Source organism: Eleutherodactylus coqui, chromosome 10 (genome assembly GCF_035609145.1).
Source record: "Eleutherodactylus coqui strain aEleCoq1 chromosome 10, aEleCoq1.hap1, whole genome shotgun sequence".
Classification (NCBI taxonomy): domain Eukaryota; kingdom Metazoa; phylum Chordata; class Amphibia; order Anura; family Eleutherodactylidae; genus Eleutherodactylus; species Eleutherodactylus coqui.
Genome location: NC_089846.1, coordinates 23208247 through 23229415, shown reverse-complemented (window position 1 = coordinate 23229415; position 21169 = coordinate 23208247). Strand labels below are relative to the sequence as shown.

General features: G+C 48.5%; 2 protein-coding genes across 5 annotated transcripts in view; both read right to left on the bottom strand.

Moving 5' to 3' along the window:
- FAM120C (family with sequence similarity 120 member C) overlaps positions 1-1801 on the bottom strand; it is a 43242-nt gene extending 41441 nt beyond the window's left edge. For both annotated transcript variants that reach the window (XM_066580565.1, XM_066580566.1), the window contains exon 1: positions 1071-1801. In XM_066580565.1, coding sequence (XP_066436662.1) covers positions 1071-1598 — 528 coding nt within the window. In that variant the 5' untranslated portion in view covers positions 1599-1801. The remainder of the gene's footprint in view (positions 1-1070) is intronic.
- A 9686-nt stretch (positions 1802-11487) lies between these two features.
- Positions 11488-21169, bottom strand: part of WNK3 (WNK lysine deficient protein kinase 3) — a 114088-nt gene continuing 104406 nt past the window's right edge. For all 3 annotated transcript variants that reach the window (XM_066580561.1, XM_066580562.1, XM_066580564.1), the window contains exon 24: positions 11488-18442. In XM_066580561.1, coding sequence (XP_066436658.1) covers positions 18128-18442 — 315 coding nt within the window. In that variant the 3' untranslated portion in view covers positions 11488-18127. The remainder of the gene's footprint in view (positions 18443-21169) is intronic.

Here is a 21169-nt window from a genome sequence, read left to right as displayed (position 1 = left end):
AAAACTCGGCCTTCTGTCGGGAACAGCCGGACGCAATTTGCGTAGCTCTTATTGAAGCGAATGAGCGCTATGATCAGAGCGCAGCTCCCATTCACTTCACCGGCGCCCGACTGTTCGTAGTCGCTGACCGGTAACTATAGCAGCGCTTTCCCCAATTTTGGTTATTGCAAGCCAAGATGGCAACATCCCTTCACGCCGGCTGCACACGGCCGGGTCGGATTTTGCATGCGGGAGCCCCCAGCCGGATCGGGCCGTGCCCAGCGGGCATCTGCTCGTACATGATTTTCCTGCACTGTGGACGGGTGGCACGGCTCGCCGTCAGACATGCACAGCACAGGGGTTTTTCCCCCCCAAATCCCCGCTGTTCCCGCGCTGTCGCCAGGCGATAACACGGATGCTGCGACCTTTTCGCAATGTTATTACGGATGGGCCGCGGGTCGGACGGCTTCTATTCGACTTGGAATCGGTGCTGAAATAGAACACGCTGCGATTTCTCCTCCTCCAGCAGTGGTTTTCCACTCGTGGGCAGGACAAACCGCTTTCCCGTATCATGTTCTGGGTGGTTTGTGCGGCGGACGCCCGCTCCGGATTCCGCACTGCCAACCCGCCCGTGTGCGTGAGGCCTTAACAAGATCTTGGCTGCAATGACAAGCGACGGCCACTACGGAGTGATCGGAGCCGTCCGCTTTTGCTCCTGTGTGGCGCTGGAGGTGCGTCGGACCCCAGTAGTATTTGTACAGACCCTTCCATTCTAAAGTCATTGCTTCTACGGCCACCGGACTACAAGTCCCAGCATGTTGCCGAGTCACTGAACTCATCATGCATGGTTAGCACAACTCTGCCCAAGTCTATATGGTGAGGGATGGGTTCGGCTGTCCTACATAAGGGGTGGTAAGCAGGTGACACTGGCAGCCCTACAGGTAGCAGTGGGTAGCATACAGGTGGCACTGGCTGTCATACAGGAGGCAAACATTGGCATATATGGCATTGGCTGTCATGAACTGTCCTACAGGTGGCACACAAGTTGGCATAGGCTGTCCTACAGGTGGCACACTGCCCCTCCTGGTTACCTTGACTCTGAAGCGGATCATGGCCAGGCGGATGCAGTGCGCCAGGCAGGCGGGTGGCAGGAACCAGGCCCGGGGGGGCGGGGTGCCCTTGTTTCCAACGTGGCTGACAATGAGCTGCGCCGTCTGCCGCTCGCCCTGCGCCCGCCGCGCCCACTCGGGGAGCCTCTCCTTGGCCAGCGTGCCGTTGAACATGGCCACCAGCTCCAGGCCGCCCTGGTATAGGCAGGCCTGCGACAGCGCCGCCAGGTAGCCCAGCATGGCGTTCCACTGGCCGCCGCACACCCAGTCCGTCTGGTAGCCGCCATAGAGCCGCTGCAGCGCCGAGTCGGCGTCCACCAGGACCCGGCAGGGAGGAGGGGGCGCCGCCGGGGAGGGGGGCTGCGGGGGAGGCGGCGGGTAACCCCCCGGGGACAGGCCGGCCCGGTGCTGCTGGCGGGCCACCGTCCGGGCCAACTTCAGTAGGTCGACGGGCACCACCGCCCCCGGGCATCGCTTCTCCAGGAACTCCTGGAAGCCCTGCACCCCCATTGTGCCGGGCCGCGGCGGGACGGTGAGAGGAGGCGGCCGGGCGACGCGAGGCGGGAAGAGGGAGGGCGCGCGCGCAGGACGAGGTGGAGAGCGGCGGGGGGGGCGCGGAGACTGCGGCGGCGGCCTCCTCACAGGAGCTGGGTGCGGGGGGAGAGTCCCTGCGCGGCACAGGCCGCCATCTTAATCGCCTTCTTCTTCGGCAGCTCTCTTAACACTACGCCCCACTCTTCCCCCCAGCTTACACTGAGGGGCGCGGTGTTGACTGGGAGCTGTAGTTCCCGCCTCTTTATCAGTGACTGATGACTAAGGCAAAGCGAACTACAAATCCCGTCGGCCGCGGGTAGCTTCAACGTCTGCCTACACTTCTCTGAGGAGCGCGTTGATTTCTGGGAGGTGAAGTCCTCGCCTCGGTATCCCGCTATGGCTGGACTTGGAGAGTGAACTACATCAACCGAGAGCCTTTGCGGGTGAAGGTCCGTCTTTTCTAATGGGGTTTTCTCATTTAAGAGACGAAGCGCTTAGAGACTTTTAGTCAGAAGGAACACGTCCGCGGCCGCCCGTAGCCGATACTAAAGCTTTGTTACCTCAGGAGGAACAGAATATAATTGAAAGGAGTACCGGAGAAGAAGAAGGAGGCGGTGAGGAAGCTCAGTGCATTCTGGGAAGTGTAGTTTGAACGTGACTAGTGAGAGGCAACATTACTAGAGACTGATGGAAGCCTAGAACTACATCTCCCGACAACACTTGCCAGTGGATTCTGCCATTCTAAATAGTTCAGGGGAAAAAGGCATAAAGTTTTTGCCCTTCCAAGGGCTTTAGATGGAAGTTGTTGGCATTTTCAGAGGGTTTACCTGCACATCACTACAGGGCAGACAGCTGGGCCTTATAAAAAAAAAAAGGCCAAACTCTTCAATAGCATTGGGCACTTGTGCAAAATGGTGGGCATTAGAATTCATTTCATTCAAAGTGCCAGCGCAGAGACAAATATGGCGGAAAAAGTGGCATCAGAGGGCTTGTGCTGACGACGCCAGCGACAGTGCCCCTTTCTCTTACGTAGGCCGTGTCATGAAGCCAGTCGTTGCTCAGTAATGGAAGTGAGAAATAGTAGTTGAACCTCAGAGGAAAAAGGGCGCTGTGGGGTTTCTTGTCGGGTCGTTTAAATTACTTAAGGGGCTTAAAGTTGGGGGTATTTGGAGCGTTACGTAGTGGGGGGCAAACATACGTCTGAACGGGTCCCTGCTGTGACCTCTCATAAGTAGGGGGTGAGATGGTGGCAGTAGTACCCAGTACCCTCGACCATCGAGAGCGGTACTACAATGGTGGGCAGGAGGCTTGGCGCAGCCCCCGGTACAGATTTTTGCATTGGAGCCCAGAAACCACAACTCTGCCGGAGGCCGCCCTTACATGTGCGTTCGCGGCCGCCGCTCACTTGCGTTTTCCCACCAATTGGCAGGTTGCACCTCCAACCTCAGGTGGAGCCTGGCAATTAGCGCTAGGCTGGCTTCTCGCGAGCGTATTTGTATACGCTCAACATGTGCGCACGCAATACGCAGAGAATAGAAACAATCGCTTTCAGTGCGCTCATTCACATTGCCGCATTTCGGTTGCACAATAAAAAAAAATTCTATGTTTTCCTGCGTATTTGTGCGCCATAAGCCCCCATAGAAGTTAATGGTGGGGTTGCGCAAATGGGCGTGCAATCCGCAAGGAGATGCTTAAAGCACTGCTGGAGAAATGAAGACTAATTAGCCATTTTAATTGGCGCGTCTTTGTTTGAGCATGCAAATGAACACGCCTTACGGGCGCAAAAAGTACGATAAAATACGCCGATACACGCGCAAAAACATAGTTCATTCTGCACATACACAGCGCTGAGGTGCGCGCAAATACGCATCCGCTCGTGTGAAGGCCTTAATGGCGTGTCATATCGCTAATTGCAAGGCTGCACTTGTTTGTAGGTGCGGCCCGGCAGCTGTCGGGTAGGCGTGGGCACTGATGGCTGACGCTGGCGCGACGCACGCTCCGAGCTGTGTGCTTCCCTAAAGGACGGACCAGATGCTAGGCCATGCTTAAAAACAGATTCAGGGTGAAGCCACACGAACGTATATCGGCTCGGTTTTCACGCCGAGCCGATATACGTTGTCCTCGTGTGCAGGGGGGGGAGGAAGGAAGAGCCAGGAGCAGGAACTGAGCTCCCGCCCCCGAGCCGATATACGTTTGTGTGGCTTCACCCTCATACTGTGTGAAAACAAGAAAAGCAGTGGCCTTCCCCGCCCTCAGACCCACCGCTGCAGCCCCGCCATCCTCCCGGGCCTTGTTTTGGAACAGAAACCACCTGACCGCTGCGGCCAATCAGAGGCCATTCTCCTGGCATCACGACTCCTAGTATCTGAGCAGCGATGACAGGAGTGCAGCACATGACGGCCGAGGCCTCTGATTGGCTGCAGCAGTCAGGTGGTATTTATTCCAAAACAAAGACCAGGAGGACAGCGAAGTACTGCTGATTTGCTTTAACACACTTTGATGGGGAAGGCAAGATGACTGGGGAACCACCATGATGTGACATTACCCAAGGAGTCCGTCACGACTCGGTGCTTACCAGGGGCCTTTACCTACCTACCAAGGGCTCTTACCCACAGATAGACTTTCCTACGAGAGTGAAAATCATTGGTTTCATAATCATGCGTTTACACATTTAATGGTTTCATTCTCATTTGCGATGTGTTCACTCAAGAAAAATCAGCGATAAGCGCCGGTCCCATTGATATCAATTGAAGAAGATCGCGAAGCAGCCTAGAAATCCCCCATAGAGATGGGGGCGGAGCAACAGGGGATCTCTTACATATCTCCCCCTATTTGGAGAGATGCAGGGCTAGAGGGCTTCCCCTAGAAGGGGCGGGGCTAGAGAAGTCCATCTGCCTCTGGACATACAAGTAGCTGTTAGCTAGAGTTTTGGTCCCCAGCTCCCCCTTATGCACATAGGTACACAACATAGGAGACCAGATCTGTGTTCCAAATAACGAAGGTGGAAGAAGCCCCTGCTGGACACTTCGAGTGGGAGATCATCTTCCGCAATGGGAGTCAGGAGGCCCACAAAAATCACCGATTTCAGCCAATTACATTTCTTGTGTATTTGCACACATGGGTCCGTTCTCATTTCCCTTTTTTGCATGCACCGAATATAATAGGACCTGCCCTGTTTTTGTGCACATCAAGGATCCCCATAGACGTCTATGGGAGTTACACATATGCGCAATATAGTGAAACGCATTCGGCATCGTTGGGACTCTTCTATCCGCAGAGGACATTGTGCAGGTGGAGTTGTGGCGTCCACAAGAGCCTCCAGCAATGTATCCCGTATGGCGGCTTCTTTCTGTACTCCTCACCCTAGGTCTTGAGACGCTCTCCTCCTCCTCGTCGGTCGTAGAAAGAATATGGAAACCTCACATTTGGGAACGAGTTAGTAGGTTTAGTTCTAGTTTGTCGCTGTTGTTAACATGCTCCTACAACACACAGAACGTGTCATCACCTCGCTCTACGTGGCAGATCAGGGTCCGGATACAATGCACAGCAGCCCAAGATGGCGGTACTGAGCGTGCGTAACTTCATAGACAGCGGGTATTTCTCCTCCCATGTCCTGATGGGAAGGACCAGACTGAATGGAGCGGTGCTCTATTAGAGTGGACAATCCCTTTAAGGAGGTCATTGCAGAGCAGAAGCTGCTATATTCATGTGATGATGCACTTGGCATACCAGGGGTAATGCTATTTCTGTAAATGTGAGAGTTGGCACTGCCAACCCAGGCGCTATCACGTTCCCACCAAGCATCGCACGTTGCTGTCAGCTGCCTCGTTATTGCCAAATCATTGTTCCCACACATAATGACAGCCGGCGAGGATGATCAGCGATGTCACCGACAGCTGCAGCGGACTTTATCGCACCCGCCTGTTATTTCTGTTTCAACATATGTACCCGCGCGGCAACCATCGTCGTCAGCGTGTGTTTGCTTGAGTGTTAATTGGTATATAATCCTTGCTGTTCTGCACAGCCGCGTTCACACGTAGCTTTTACCCGCAATTAGAGATGAGCGAACGTACTCGGATAAGCACTACTCGTCCGAGTAATGTGCTTTATCCGAGTACCTCCCCGCTCGTCCTGAAAGATTCGGGGCGCTCCGCTGCTGACAGGTGAGTCGCAGCGGGGAGCGGGGCAGAGCGGGCGGGAGAGAAGGAGAGAGAGATCTCCCCTCCGTTCCTCCCCGCTCTCCCCTGCAGCTCCCCGCTCCGCGGCGCGTCCCGAATCTTTCAGGACGAGCAGAGAGGTACTCGGATAAAGCACATTACTCGGACGAGTAGTGCTTATCCGAGTACGTTCGCTCATCTCTACCCGCAATTAAAAACGGCATGGAATTTTTTTTTCCCCCCAGAAACCGTGAATATTGGTAAAAAGAGAATCTGGTTCAAGAAAAAAGTGATTCATTGCGAAACCGCAACAAAAACAATCCGTGTGAAGGCAGTCTTAGGCTGCATGCACAGGCGAATCAGATCCCACATGTGGAATCCGACCCTAGGGGCAGCGGCGTTCGTGCGTGCCTGCTTTGTGAATCTTGAGTCTGCTGCGGATGGTCCGCACGTCTCGCCTGCACGGTGCTGATTTTTTCTAAACTCCTCCTTTTCCTGCCTGAATAGAAGCCGCAGGAAAATGGAGCATGCTGCGATTTTTCTTCCGCGAGCGGAAACCACAATTCATTCCCGCTGGGGCGCATGAAGAATCACTTTTCCATAGCATGCCATGGCGGGTTATTGCTGTGGAGGCGGAGGCCGCTCCGAATTTTGCAGCAGAAATCCACCCGTGTGCATGAGCCCCAAACCAGATAGGGCACTTCTGCAGCCGCTGTAGTGGGTAGTGCCGGCGTACGTTCACCCCATCTCCGAGAAACATGAAGCTACATCAGGGGGGCGTTTACACGGAGCGCAGCACAAAATCTGCATCAAATTCCACAACATCGGGGATCGGATTTTGATTAAAAGGGTTGCCACAGCTGTGCTTGGCATTGCAGCTCATGCCCATTTACTTCAATGGAGCTGCAATAGCAGCTGCATCTTATGGACCGGTGTGGCCCTGTACAACCCCTTTAATAGCACAGGGGACTTCTCCCGAGCCCCAGTTTTACTATGGAGCCCCCATGATACTTAGCCCATGTGACCGAGGTAAGCTTTCCTCTCCTGCCTAACACTTTGGGCATCAGACTACTCTAGCCCCTGCAGCCAATGCAGGTGCCACTCCAGCCATTGTGACCTCATACTGGTACGTGCCTACAATGGAAACCGCATTCAGGATACCCACCGACAAACTGCTCCACGGGCAGTTTTGGGAAGCACCAGTGACTGCTGCAGACAGGACTGTGGGCAATGATCTTGAGTACTTTAGATCTGGCGATCATGGCCCAATCTTTCATGGCTGAGCTGTTGTTCAGGCTCTAGGGTTTCCACTTCACAATACTTGATGGCCTGATCTCGGCCAGATCCCACCGGGTGGCATTCTTACTTGTCAGATCCTTTGTTTCTTCGAAACACAAGTAGCGCCCCTCAAGTGTCGGCTGGTACCGGCTCAGATGCCTGCAGACCTCAAGGACCAGCGCTCTGGCCAAGCTTATCCATAGAAATCGACATGGTGATACATTCTTCTACAACCATGGAAGAAACGTGAAGAAAGGTTATTGTTCGGTCTTCAGTCGTTGGCAGCATTTACACGGAACTATTACACTGCTCAACAGCATTTTTTGATCTGGTGTGCGATATATCAATTCTTATGGATTTGTGGGCGTAGAATCCAAGTTTACCTCTAGAAGTGTTGTATCACGTAAGGCGTTTATGTAATTTAGATTTTCTCAATTTTTTTTTTTAAAAAGGTGTTTGTGTTCATTTTCTGGTGAATTAGTTATAGAAAATTAAATCAGTGATTAAGCTAAACTCTTTATTTGAATGTAATACACAGTGGATGAAGTTCTAAAAATGGTCACTAGATGGCAGAGCTATGTAGTTGAGCAGGAAGGTTACCAACATGAGCCGATCTGTACTGATGTTTAGTGTGTGCTGTCATCTGCATAAGGCACTTCTTTACTCTTACCTCAGCATATCGGTATTTTTTGAGTTTCTTCCACAACTACATTACCAGAAAAAACATTGAGCTGTACATGTTATTTTTTGTATTTAAAGCCAGACACTATTTGGCAATACTGTATTATTGTCTCTGTAATAGTACTATGTATCTCAGAAATGTGACAGGATCGATAGAATCGGATTCTTCCACTGATTAGTTAAATTAACCTGTTTCCAAACCAGATACAAAAATGTTTTTTTTTGGATTTGTTGACCAGTGTTATCGATCAGTGTAAGACGGCCCTTGGATACGGCTCTCATTAAGGTGCCCTACAACCTTTACCAGCTGTGGACCAACAGTTCATTTGGACGACAGCAATTTCTCCCGATTTCCCGAAACCCGTGGGTGAGCAGTCATGCGTTTTCCATGAGGGCAGTAGAGAAAGCAGTAATAAGACAACTGGGAGTGGCTCATCTCCAGGGAAAACAAAAGGACCAGGCATTGAAATGCGACGTGGCCGATCCTTTTTTCCACCCCCAGGCATTAGCTATTAGGGTAAGGATAGTAGAAAATGCCAGCTGTGAGTGGTGCCAATGATTTATTGGCATAATGATCCAAAATGCTCACAACTGGATTCTGGTGTGTTATACTGTGAGTTATTAGGAGTTTCATCCTTAGATCGAGATCTTCCAAGGATGAAATGTGTAATCTGCATGAAGCACTTAATAATAAAGCACCTAGATAAGAGTTTCCAGACTCTAGCTGTCACGACCCCCCCCCCCCCCCCCCCCAACAAGCACTGAGTTAGTTAGGGCCAGAAATATTTGGACAGTAACACAATTTTCGCAAGTTGGGCTCTGCATGCCACCGCATTGGATTTGAAATGAAGCCTCTACAACAGAATTCAAGTGCAGATTGTAACGTTTAATTTAAAGGGTTGAACAAAAATATCTGATAGAAAATGTAGGAATTGTACACATTTCTTTACAAACACTCCACATTTTAGGAGCTCAAAAGTAATTGGACAAATAAACATAACCCAAACAAAATATTTTTTTTTCAATATTTTGTTGCGAATCCTTTGGAGGCAATCACTGCCTTAAGTCTGGAACCCATGGACATCACCAAACGCTGGGTTTCCTCCTTCTTAATGCTTTGCCAGGCCTTTACAGCCGCAGCCTTCAGGTCTTGCTTGTTTGTGGGTCTTTCCGTCTGAAGTCTGGATTTGAGCAAGTGAAATGCATGCTCAATTGGGTTAAGATCTGGTGATTGACTTGGCCATTGCAGAATGTTCCACTTTTTTGCACTCATGAACTCCTGGGTAGCTTTGGCTGTATGCTTGGGGTCATTGTTCATCTGTACTGTGAAGCGCCGTCCGATCAACTTTGCAGCATTTGGCTGAATCTGGGCTGAAAGTATATCCCGGTACACTTCAGAATTCATCCGGCTACTCTTGTCTGCTGTTATGTCATCAATAAACACAAGTGACCCAGTGCCATTGAAAGCCATGCATGCCCATGCCATCACGTTGTCTCCACCATGTTTTACAGAGGATGGGGTGTGCCTTGGATCATGTGCCGTTCCCCTTCTTCTCCAAACTTTTTTCTTCCCATCATTCTGGTACAGGTTGATCTTTGTCTCATCTGTCCATAGAATACTTTTCCAGAACTGGGCTGGCTTCTTGAGGTGTTTTTCGGCAAATTTAACTCTGGCCTGTCTATTTTTGGAATTGATGAATGGTTTGCATCTAGATGTGAACCCTTTGTATTTACTTTCATGGAGTCTTCTCTTTACTGTTGACTTAGAGACAGATACACCTACTTCCCTGAGAGTGTTCTGGGCTTCAGTTGATGTTGTGAACGGGTTCTTCTTCACCAAAGAAAGTATGAGGCGATCATCCACCACCGTTGTCTTCCGTGGACGCCCAGGCCTTTTTGAGTTCCCAAGCTCACCAGTGATTTCCTTTTTTCTCAGAATGTACCCGACTGTTGATTTTGCTACTCCAAGCATGTCTGCTATCTCTCTGATGGATTTTTTCTTTTTTTTCAGCCTCAGGATGTTCTGCTTCACCTCAATTTAGAGTTCCTTTGACCGCATGTTGTCTGATCACAGCAACAGCTTTCAAATCCAAAACCACACACCTGGAATCAACCCCAGACCTTTTAACTACTTAATTGATTACAGGTTAACGAGGGAGACGCCTTCTGAGTTAATTGCAGCCCTTAGATTCCATTGTCCAATTACTTTTGGTCCCTTGAAAAAGAGGAGGCTATGCATTACAGAGCTATGATTCCTAAAGCCTTTCTCCGATTTGGATGTGGAAACTCTCATATTGCAGCTGGGAGTGTGCACTTTCAGCCCATATTATATATATAATTGTATTTCTGAACATGTTTTTGTAAACAGCTAAAATAACAAAACTTGTGTCACTGTCCAAATATTTCTGGCCCTAACTGTATATGACCTGCGCAATACTACAGAAATCCTGAAGATGATGTGACCGATTGGGGGTTGTGAGGAGCGTAGTTTGGGAAGCACTGCTTTAGATCATTACTCCGATACTTTAGCAGCACCAACACCAGTTGACATTTTTCACTTTCCACATCAGTTACTACCATGGTCCGCTATGATCTCTACATGTCTGATGCCAAACACCAAGTGCAGTTGTGCCCAAACTTAGCACAACCCAATCACGGGAGAGTGCATTCTGCTCCTCTGGCACACTCCCTTTACGTACTTTACTACACCCGCTTTCCTTTCTGTCAAGCAAAACTTGCCCAGGTCCCTCTCCTACAATCATCAGTTGGGGGAGTCAGGAGGCCTCCATACACACAATAGTCTAAGCAGCATGTAGACCTGTAAAGTCAACTGTCTTCAGTGAGCTACTAAGCGCCACCTAGTGGCCACTGGGGTTGGACTGAATTTTATTCAGTGTAAAGTTGCAATGTGTAAAGTTGGTCAACATCAGTGTTGGAGATTCCATTCGGAGCCAGCATCAGTAATTTTAATGAAAATCTTGCATGTAATTGTACGGCACGCTGCGCCATTTCATCTGGGAACCAGTCAGCCAGCCGCATAGAAACACAATGAACCCATTTATAGAAAGTAGAGTCCATTTGGTGCCATTGGATTCCATCATAAGAAAGATCCGTTTGGACCGTGGGCTCCCCATAGCGGATCATGAAAACAAAAGCCATAGTGCAAGTGTGAATTTGGCGTGACTATATTCACATGGAAGATCTTCACAGTACTATGGACGGTACTGGCATGTAAAAAATGCCAAGTCTGTTTATTCATATGAGCGATCTCTGTCTGCGTTTCTTGGGCCGATATCATGGTCACCCGTGTGAAGTCCCCCTAACAGCACTTGACAAAAACCTTTGCTAAGGACATAGCAAAAGTTCTGATTGCAGGGGTGCGGGTGCTGAGACCTCCACGCTATTACAATGAAGCAGCTGAAGAGCTCATTCGTGCGCTGCCGGCACTTGCTAGCTGAAGACGGGCTCATAGACTTTCCATGGAGCACGTCTTCAGCCACCAAGCCAAGTCGAAGCTCTGATGAACTTCAGCTCTTTGTTCTAGCGATCCTGGGAGTCCCATTACCCGAACTCCTCGGCGATCAGAACCGTTGAAAGCTCAGAAGTTTTTGGAATGTGCCGTTACACTTTAATTTCACGCTTCTGTTAAAAAGTGAAGCAGGAAATACGAAGCCACAGCTTCTGTAAAAACCCGCAAGTGTGAAAAGTTGAAGACCGTCTGTGAACGCGTGCAAGAAAGAAGACGAGGAAACGTTTAATAATGACGGTTTAATGAATTTTTTTATGCAAACTTTACAAGACCCTCCTGTAGTTAAACAATTACAATTCCAGTGATGGAATGTTAGTATTCTAAAATACCCCAAAAAAGTGCATGCTGCGTCTCTAAACTTAAGTATATTGCAGTAAAAGACCAACTTTCAAAAATAAACACAGTACTTGTAATAAGAATATATATATTATGTATAAAACACAAACCACTGGTAGATTTAAAGCAGGGATCTGTTCAGACTCATAAGAAATAATACAAAAAGGCAAAGAGAAAAAGAGACGAGAGACCGAGCCGGAGCCGCCGCTTCAACAGAACTGAAACGCAGTTGTCGCTTCGGCTCTTAAGATTCATTGCAATGTTCACTGCTATTTGGTTTCCAGCAGTAAAAAGGAAAGAAAAAAGGGGGGGGGGGGGGGGGGAGAAGAAGGAGAGCGTTAAAGGGACAGACATTCTGAACAAATCCCTGGGGAGCGCGAAAAAATATTCACAGTCTGGAAATGTCGACAACAAAATCGTGTACACAAACGTCGTTCCAAAAATCAGCAGGTTCAAATCGAGAAAGTGAAGCTTCGCGATTCTGCTTCTCGTATGTAACAGATACCAACGCATGAAACCGAACAGAAAAAACGACAACAGTGGCGTAAAGCGGCGAGTCCCAACGAACCGAAACCGTATTGACTTGCAGAGCATCAAACGCCTACTTTCCTACAGATGCATCCGCTTGTCGAGAGCCACAAGTCGCCGGCGTACATGGAGCCGGCGCTGCCGCATCGGATAAAGCTTGTGCGCTGCTGCAGGCAAACAGGACGCCCCTCAACTGCAAATCCCCCAACTCCCGACAAGGTCAAGACAGTCAACCTCTTCTGACTCGTCCGTTTTTAGTACCTGCATTCCTCATGAGACACTAGATCTGGATCATTTCTTAGAAGTCTGCATTGCACTATTCTTCTATTATTCCTCCTGGAAATGTATGAATAAAAAAAGTGACAACTGGTCGTTAACATTCCTCTTGTCAATAAGGAGTGTCGCTATGTAATCTGGCACTGTCTAATCACCGCTGTCCATGTCCGTGACAAGAGGAGTGACATTACCCAGTTTTCACTTGATTCATGCATTTCCTGGAGGAACAACAGAGGAACGCAGCAACACAAGAGTTTCAGAATAGTAATTTAATGGGGAATGCAATGGTTTACTAAAACGGCCATGTGAGGAGAGCAGATAGGCCCTTTTTCAAGAATACTCCATAAATATGAATCCTGGAGTCGTCGTCCTTCGGCCGTTGCTTCGTTATAGGGTTTTTCTTCTTTTTATAGAAAGTTGGTAAATTGTAGCGCCCATAAAAGTTGGGTGTGAATTTGTATGGGCAGCCGTGTTGCCCACCACTCAGCTCCCCCCCAAAACTTCTGAATGGCCTCCTAGTATACTCCTGCATCTGTAACGATACCGAGGAAGCAGCCGAATAGAAGACGTCTTGAGGATGCGTATTTCCCAGTGCCTGCGGCATTACCGCCTCATACCTCCTGTTACATAACGTCACCGTATAAAGGACAAAGACAAAGCACCGAGTTCCTCCAGTCACCGTGCCCCACCTCTCACGTGGGCTGTGTTTGCACTTCGGAAAGGATGCCAGCAGAGTGGTCTGCTTACATTGCTTCACTAGGTAAGAAGTGAGACCAAGGAGCTGGAGAGATTTTGGATTACATTCCCAAAAGCTACATTCACCTTAAAAAGACAAACAGACGGCCGAGCAAAAAAGACACAAAGCAGATATGTTTACAGAGGACGTTACCGACCGCGTACCAGAAAATCCTCCGTGTGCCGCCGCTACTTGCACGCCAACGCCTCGCAGTAAAGAGTATCGAAAGCGGCGAAAGGCGACAGACGTTCTGCAATTATCACGCCAAACCACATTAAGCATGGAGAGCTCCGTTACATCCCGCGCCCCGGAAAGAGGGGAAAGTCCTATTCACAGTTCAGTAGTTGCTACAAGTCCGATAACGTAACCCCCTGCGACCATACAGAACCTAACGAGCGTCGGCTCAGTGTATGACGAACTTTACTCCATGTTTCTGAGAGACACGATGGTCTTCCACACTCCCCACAACATAAGGACCAGAAAGCACAGCTTCACCATACAGCATCGTAGGCCACAGACGTTACTACACCGAAGACTTTCCGAGGCCCGTCCTCACCGCCTCACAACTTCTCTTACCGAGCGCCATATAGTTCATGCAAGGTGACACTTTTGGGTTGGGCACAAAGACTCGTTCATTCCAGGATCCGTCAATAACTGCTTCAAAAGTAGAGAACACATTTACATCACGAAAACGACCGTCTGACGGGAGTATTATGGCACATTCACATTAACAGAGCTCCTACATCAATATCGCCGTCCGCTAGACTGTGCGTCCAAGGAGGTTTAAAGCTGAACAGAGGACTTCAGATGGCAAACGAAATATATACAGCACAACTTAGCTAAAAGAAAGCAGTAGTGCCCACCCCGACAATACATGGCTGCTAGTACCCAAAGGGATCTAGTCATGCCTCTGCTGGCATCTTACGACCAAAACATGGGGTCATCCACCTTCATGGGCTTCCACCTCGGTGGCAAAAGGGGTAAACTACATGGTCTTCAAGGATACATTCAGAAGCAAGGAACTAAAATAGGTTGTCCAGTTGTAAAGTATTGCTAGCCTACCCTTGGGTTCGGCCATTAATAGAAGATCAGTGCAGATTGGTCACCCAGGACCCCCGTCATTTAGATGTTCGCAAGGCCGGTGTACTCGAGCACTGGGAGGATTCCTGCAGGAAGCAATATTTGGAATTAGAGGCAAAGTTCCCCTAGAAGTGAAAGGCTGCAATGCCAAGCCTGGCCACTGCAGTGAGATCAGAGTTGTCTACTTCCTGCAGAGATCACCTCAGTGCACTGTCCCAGAAAACAGCCGATCGGTGGCGTTCTCAGGTGACTGACCTATGCCGATATACTATTGATGGCCTAGCTTGAAAATAGGCCGTCAATAGTTTATAACTAGACAACCCCTCCTTTAAGGTCCCCATACACAAACTGCAGTCGTCTGAACACACTGATGATAGAGGTGGGTTTTTGGAATGGGGGTAGGAGGACCACAGCTGCTGGATGAGTGATCGCTCATCCGGTAGTTGCTGAAGGTGTATGGGCACCTAAGAAATGCTTTGTTACTACATCGTCATATTTCCTATACAGTTAGCAGTGTCTTCACATACTCACAGACCAGGTAGTTCATCTCCGGCCACGGGGTAGAAGGCGACAAAAAGGTACACAGACCCCTCTAAAAAGGGTCGTCCAGATTAGGGGGAAGAAAAAAAAAGTTACACTTTTTTTTTTTCTTGAAGCTGCGTCACCCTCTACAGGATGTGTCTGATATTGCAGCTAAGCCATATCAACTTACATGCGTATGAACTGCAATATGACACACCGCCCCTGGACGAGCGTGCCGCTGTTTCTTAGTAAAATAAAAAAAGGGGGGGGGAGGGGGGTAAAAAAAAACAAAACCCAAAACTGAAATTTTTTCCTAATTCTATAAAACATTTGTAAAATGAAATTAAAACCATAGTAAAATGAACGTCTATCCTTAAAGCTAAGTGCATTTACTTTCTTAGGGCTGCAGCAGTTTAACTACAGAAAGGCAAGCTCAAGATGAAAATCCTGTATCAGAAAAAACAAAAAGTCTTCAAGTTTTTCAAAGGGGTTGATAGTTACATTTTAGTCAGCTTTGGCCAAGACACATCTCCCATGATGCCCAGGAAGACGAGACCTTGTCATGGGAATGTGATGACCCCCCAGTAAACACGATGTAGCCCTATTTGTGAGAATGAAAAGCAAATTGGTGATAACTTCCAGCGCAGGTTGAGGGGCAAAAACTAAAAAAAAACAATTCTCACATGTTGATTCACCGAGCGGTTTGTAGTCGCAGTCAGTTAAAGGAAATGACGTGTAGAAAAGAGCGGATCCTTCAGGTTGTTAGAAACCGAAATTGGCTTTTTTTTTTTTTGGGCTGCGACTCTGTGGCTCCCGTGTTCTTCGGTTCAGCTCCCCGTTTGGGGGAAGAACAGAGAGGAAGGCAAGAGAGAAGGAAAGACCCTTCTCTGATACAAACCGGAGGTCCTGTAATTAGGATGAGCACTATCAAACGAGGTAGATAAAAACAAAAAGAAAAACGTAAAATACAGTAGAAATGATACATTCTACCGAGCCGTGTTCATTCACACAGAGGACAAGAGAACATTGTACAGCTAGAACGTATAGGAGACAGCGGTCCTCGAGGATGTAAAGACTGAATGTCCGAACCTTACAGAACACCTTATGGGGAGGGGGGGGGGGGGTACCGGGCAGTAAAAACAGGAGTGACTGCTGCTCTCCTGTTAATACCCATCTTCCCCATGTGCAATATTAACCGTGCTGCCTTCCAATTATGGCTCAAAAATCAATGTACTACTGTACCCTTGAGCTATAAAGAGCGTACAAATCAGTGAGTGCACTTTAAGGGCTCGTCTGGGATCAGAAAAAGTCTATTTAGATAGAAGTAATAATCCAAACCCATCGGTCATCCCAACCGGGCCACTTAGCAGATAACCCCTTTAAAGGGCCGTTCCAAGACTTAAGATACTGATGGCCTATGAGAGCAGCTCAAGTGAAAGGGACTGAGCTACTATTCCAGGCATGGCTGACCGGTGGGGGTCCCGAGTGGCATACCTAGACCGATTACATATTGATGGCTGATCCTGACGATAGGTCATCAATATCTTAAGGGCCGTTTACACGTAACGATTTGTCGCACAAAATCCGTTCAAACAAAAACGCGTGATGATCGTTCCGTCTAAACGTGAAGCAGTCGTGCGCTACTCACTTGGTTCGCGTTTGTCTCCCAGTTTCAGCCGGCATTAAATCATTGCCGGTTCGCTCACTTCTCGCTACGTCTAAACGCTCCTCGCTTGAGCCTCACGTAGAATGTGAAGCGCTGTGCGAGACGTTAGTGATCCTCAGCGATGATCTGCCCGGCTAAACATTCTGCACGAACACCAACGGCTAGCGGTGACATTGTCCGCTCGTTTAGATGGCAGTCGTCCCGTGTAAATGGGGAATTAGTCTAGGAAAACCCTTCTAAAGATGTTACCTAGGTTTAGAAGGACAGGCGGGTTTGGATCAAGACCTATCTATTATGGCTCTCTCCGCTTGGAAGGACCATGAAAATCCAATGATCCCAGCAAATGCTTACTCACGTCAGACCACATCCAGTAACGCTTCATTTTTTCCCTGCATTTAAAGATTAGCGCTCGCGTTGGGGGGTGTTCTACAAACCATGACATCGGACTTTAGGAGGAAGGGGTCCCACCAGAGCCACTATCAGCTAAGGATGGGTATTACGGATTCACGGTTTTTCTGCAACACTGTCAAACTTCATTCACATTAAGCCCTCATTAAAATAATAGGGGGGAAAAAATGGAAAAAAGGTGGAAAAAAAAAAAGACGTTATTCTAGTATAAAGATGCATCTACAAAGAGCTCAACTTATAAAGCCTCCAGCCTATACAGTATACACACTGTGGTTTAAGTACAGTAAATGGGCAAAATGGCATTATCAAATTGAGAGATGGTAGAATGTACGATATCCCCAAAGGCACAGCAAGAGTCTGCAGGCAAAGCAGAAGCAGCAGTTGTGCGAAAGACAGAAGCTAGAAGGCCTCTATGTTAGAAGAAGGTACTGCGGGAAGGGAAGGGGCACTTAAGAAGCATGCAGGTGAAGCCATAGAGACATTTCACTCCAGAGCAAGGCCAAGCAAGAAGCCAAGCAGCCCCGCTCTGGAGCCAACCAAGCTGGTCGCCGTCGATGTATGGCACCGAGTGTACCAACTGCTGGGTAGATAGAAACCATCTGGGGAAAAAAAAAACACAGAACTTTTTGCACAACAGCATATCAATTCACATTATTCTAGAGCTGGTGTAGGGAGCTTCTGCTTTAGGATATTTAGAAATGGAATACCTGGATAACTAAAAAACAACAAGATCTCCGGGGTGGCAGCGGCGGCGGCGTTTTATCACCCTCCACAAAAAAAAAACAACAAACATGGGGGACGAAGAAGCCACAAGAGGATTTTCTAGTAGAAAGGAGACGTTGTGCTGTGTAACCCTGTACAAAGGCTTTGGAGGTGATGGGGGAGCGTGAGCCGTGTGACATATCCCCCATACCTCGCACTCAATACTTCGCTTGGCTGCAGTTTCTTTTGAAGGCTGGGACACATTCATTCACCTGTATGGCACCAGGAGTTCCCTCAAAGTAATTTTGTTTTTTCTCCAAGATAAAAGTAAAAAGTGAAATCACGTTGCAGAATGACTAATGTGCGGTAACGAGGGTACCTTCAGACCCGATTCACACAACACAGCACAGAAGCTTCAGAAAAAAAAGAATCCCCATTAATGGGGGAGGAAATAACAGCACACCCTTTGTATCACAACCAACCAAAAACATTAAAAAAAAAGACAAAAAAAGAAAAAACAAAAGAAACCGCAAGTGGTTGTCTGATGTAGTCTGTACGGGAAGGCAGGGAAATCCCAGAGAAGAGTCTGTAGTCATTTTAGAGGGATTATTTGGGGGAGGATGGGACTGCAGCAGCTTTCTGAGCTGGAGCCGAGGGAAACGCTTGCATTCCAATTCCAGGCTGGTAGGTTGCAAGGTGCTGTGCGGGAAGGGCTGGTGTCTGATTAGACCACTGAACGGGGTAGCCGCTGCTGCCCATTGCATTGAGCTGGCAGACATGTGATGCTGGGTATGCTGGAATGCCTCCGGATGCAAAATTTGGGAGTACAATTGACTGAGGGATAGCAGCTGGAACAGTCCCGTGAATCTGAGACAATGTGGGGACCCAAGTAGTTGGGAAGCTTGATGTGACCGGTGAAGCCTAAAGAGAAAAGAAAGAAAAAAAAATCAAAATGCAATGTAAAACTCATTGGAAAACACATTTCACACCAAACTGTTCCTCTAAGATACACTTTGTAGCAAACACCTGGAAGAAGTTGAAGTTTTGCTGCAAAGGTTGGCATGTAGTTACATCTCAGGTAGATATGCAAATGATCAGAGTTGTGGTGTGATTAGATGACTAGACGTCTCTAAGACGCAGAGAAGGGATATCAACCGTTACCAGAGTCTGAGAGGGGCGCATTATTGGGATGTGAGATGCTGGATGGTCGTATTGACGCCGCTGTGCTGTTCTGACCAGACTGTTAGGAGGCATTGGGACCAGTGGATGGGGGCACACAAGGTGACCGGGCTCAGGACCCCCCGACAGACCACCAGTAGAGAGGACTGTCTGATCATCCGACAAGCATGAGCAGCAGCAAATGGTTTCATTGTATGCCATCCAGAGACAGGGGGCGCCGTCGTTACACCCCTGTGTCTGTCGGAACCATTTCCAGGCACTTGGCTGAAAGATATTTGGTCTCAGGGTGCCCATTACATGTACGGCCTCTCACACCTGCCGTCGCCTCCGTTTGCAGTGGTGTTATGAACGATGAAACTGGACGCTACTGAGTGTAAAACGGGTTGTCTTCAGAGATTAGTCCAGGTTTAGTTTAGTCTCTTTAGTTTAGTCTCGTGTCTGGAGACCTCTGGGTGAGTGCGTCAATTCTGCCTTTGCTGTAGAGCGGCACACTGCCCTCTGCTGGTGTGATGGTCTGGAGGACCATCACATACGACAGTCGGTCCCCCCCTAGTAGTGGTAGGAGGGACAATGACAGCTCAGCGATATGTTCAGGACATCCTGCAGCCACATGTGTTCCTCTCATGGCGGCTTCCAGCAGGATAATGCTCGGCCGCACACACAAGGAGGTCACTAGAATGTCCCCACAACATTGTCACACTTCCATGCCCGCCCATATCACATCTTATATCCAAGCTAGAGGTGGTACAACAGGGTACTAGAGCCTCCTTGCCCACCTGTATCATATCTTCTATACAAACTAGAGGCGGTACAACAGGGTACTAGAGCCTCCATGCCCGCCCGTATCACATCTTGTAGCCAAGCTAGAGGCGGTACAACGGGGTGCTAGAGCCTCCATGCCCGCTCATATCACATGTTGTATCCAAGCTAGAGGTGGTACAAGGTACTAGAGCCTCCTTTCAAGAGGTCAGTTCTCTGCAATAAATTCTCTTTTTGCTCCGATATTGTAATCACTTAGTTATAGTAACGTTATAATCATTAGTTTACAGCAACTTCTTTTAGGTGTTTAATTTTTTTTTTTTTTTTTACAATGGTATACAATCGTCTGAGAATTTTATGATCGGCTGGAGGTTGGCTTTGTGCTTCTAGGAGGTATAAGGCTCGGTACCTGCTGGTTCAATAAAACCGGATTGTTGTTACTTACCGTAAAATCCCTTTCTCGTCTGTGTTATTGGGGAACATAGCAGACCTTGGGTATAGCTGCTGCCACTAGGAGGCGACACTAAGCAAAGTTAGTCACTCCTACCAGCTATACCCCTCCTGCAGGCACGGAGCTAATCGGGTAGTACATAAGCAGTAGGAGAGAACACACACATGAAGTTGATCAGTACAGACTACAACAAGAAAACAAATATTTCTTGCTAAAAACCAGGCCGGACTGCGGAAACCTTTTTGAGAAAACATCGCCAGCGCTAGAATAACCAACTGCGTGCGTCCTGCGTCCCACAATGAACGTGACGAAAAAGGGATTTTACTGTAACAAAAATCCTGTCTTCTCGTCAGTATCGTTTGGGGACGCAGCAGACCATAGAGCAGTACCCAAACGGGTGGGAGAAGAAAAAAAATGGTGTGGTCAGCCTGTTCCCAGTGGGCGCTAGTAAGCGACAGGTCCCATGGCGGCTGCAAGTAATGCTTTCTGTAGGACAGAGATAATGAAGGCTGGAAGCGTTCCCATCATTAGGAAGGCAGAAGAAATTGCCGATCATCAAGAAAACACTTGCAAATTTCGTAGGGTGGTATCAATTAGGGAGGGTGATGCCATTGTGCTTTAACAAGTACGCCCCACTGAAAACAGATATGGACAGGCTAGCCGGCGGTGGTAGTCAGAGCTATGCTTGCTGACAACTGATCTATGTAGAAGATGAAGGAAGAGACAGACTTGATCCTGAAAGGGGCTGAAGAATAGAGAGGAAAGGCAAAAGAGGAAAGTACTCCGTGTTCTCCGGTTTCCTAACAACAAAGGCAAACCCCGATCATAAGTGAACCAACGCTGAAAAGGGGATTTTATTTTGGCCTTCCCCAGAATAGCAGGACACATGCTCTGGGCGGCTCTATTCGGGACAGTTGGTGCTGGCTCTCCGGCTGCCTGCTCTTGGATGTAGACGGTCAGGAGAGTGTTGATGCCGATTTTCTGGCTGTCCACTATTGGATGTAGAAAGTCAACAGAGCTGCAGCGTGGGACTACGTGCGCCCTAGTATGTTGGATGCAGTCGATATGGCGGTAGTGATGTTTTTGTTATTTTCTGTGTGTGAAGACCTGTTTGGCTAGGTAGGCCATTACTGCAGTCCCGCTTCGAGTGGCTCCAAGCAGAGAACAAACTAAGAAGGTTTGGTGCCTGAGGGACAGAAGAAACTAGAGGATGATTACAAGAAAAAATTCTTGTGGGATCGGTCCAAAAACGATAGAAG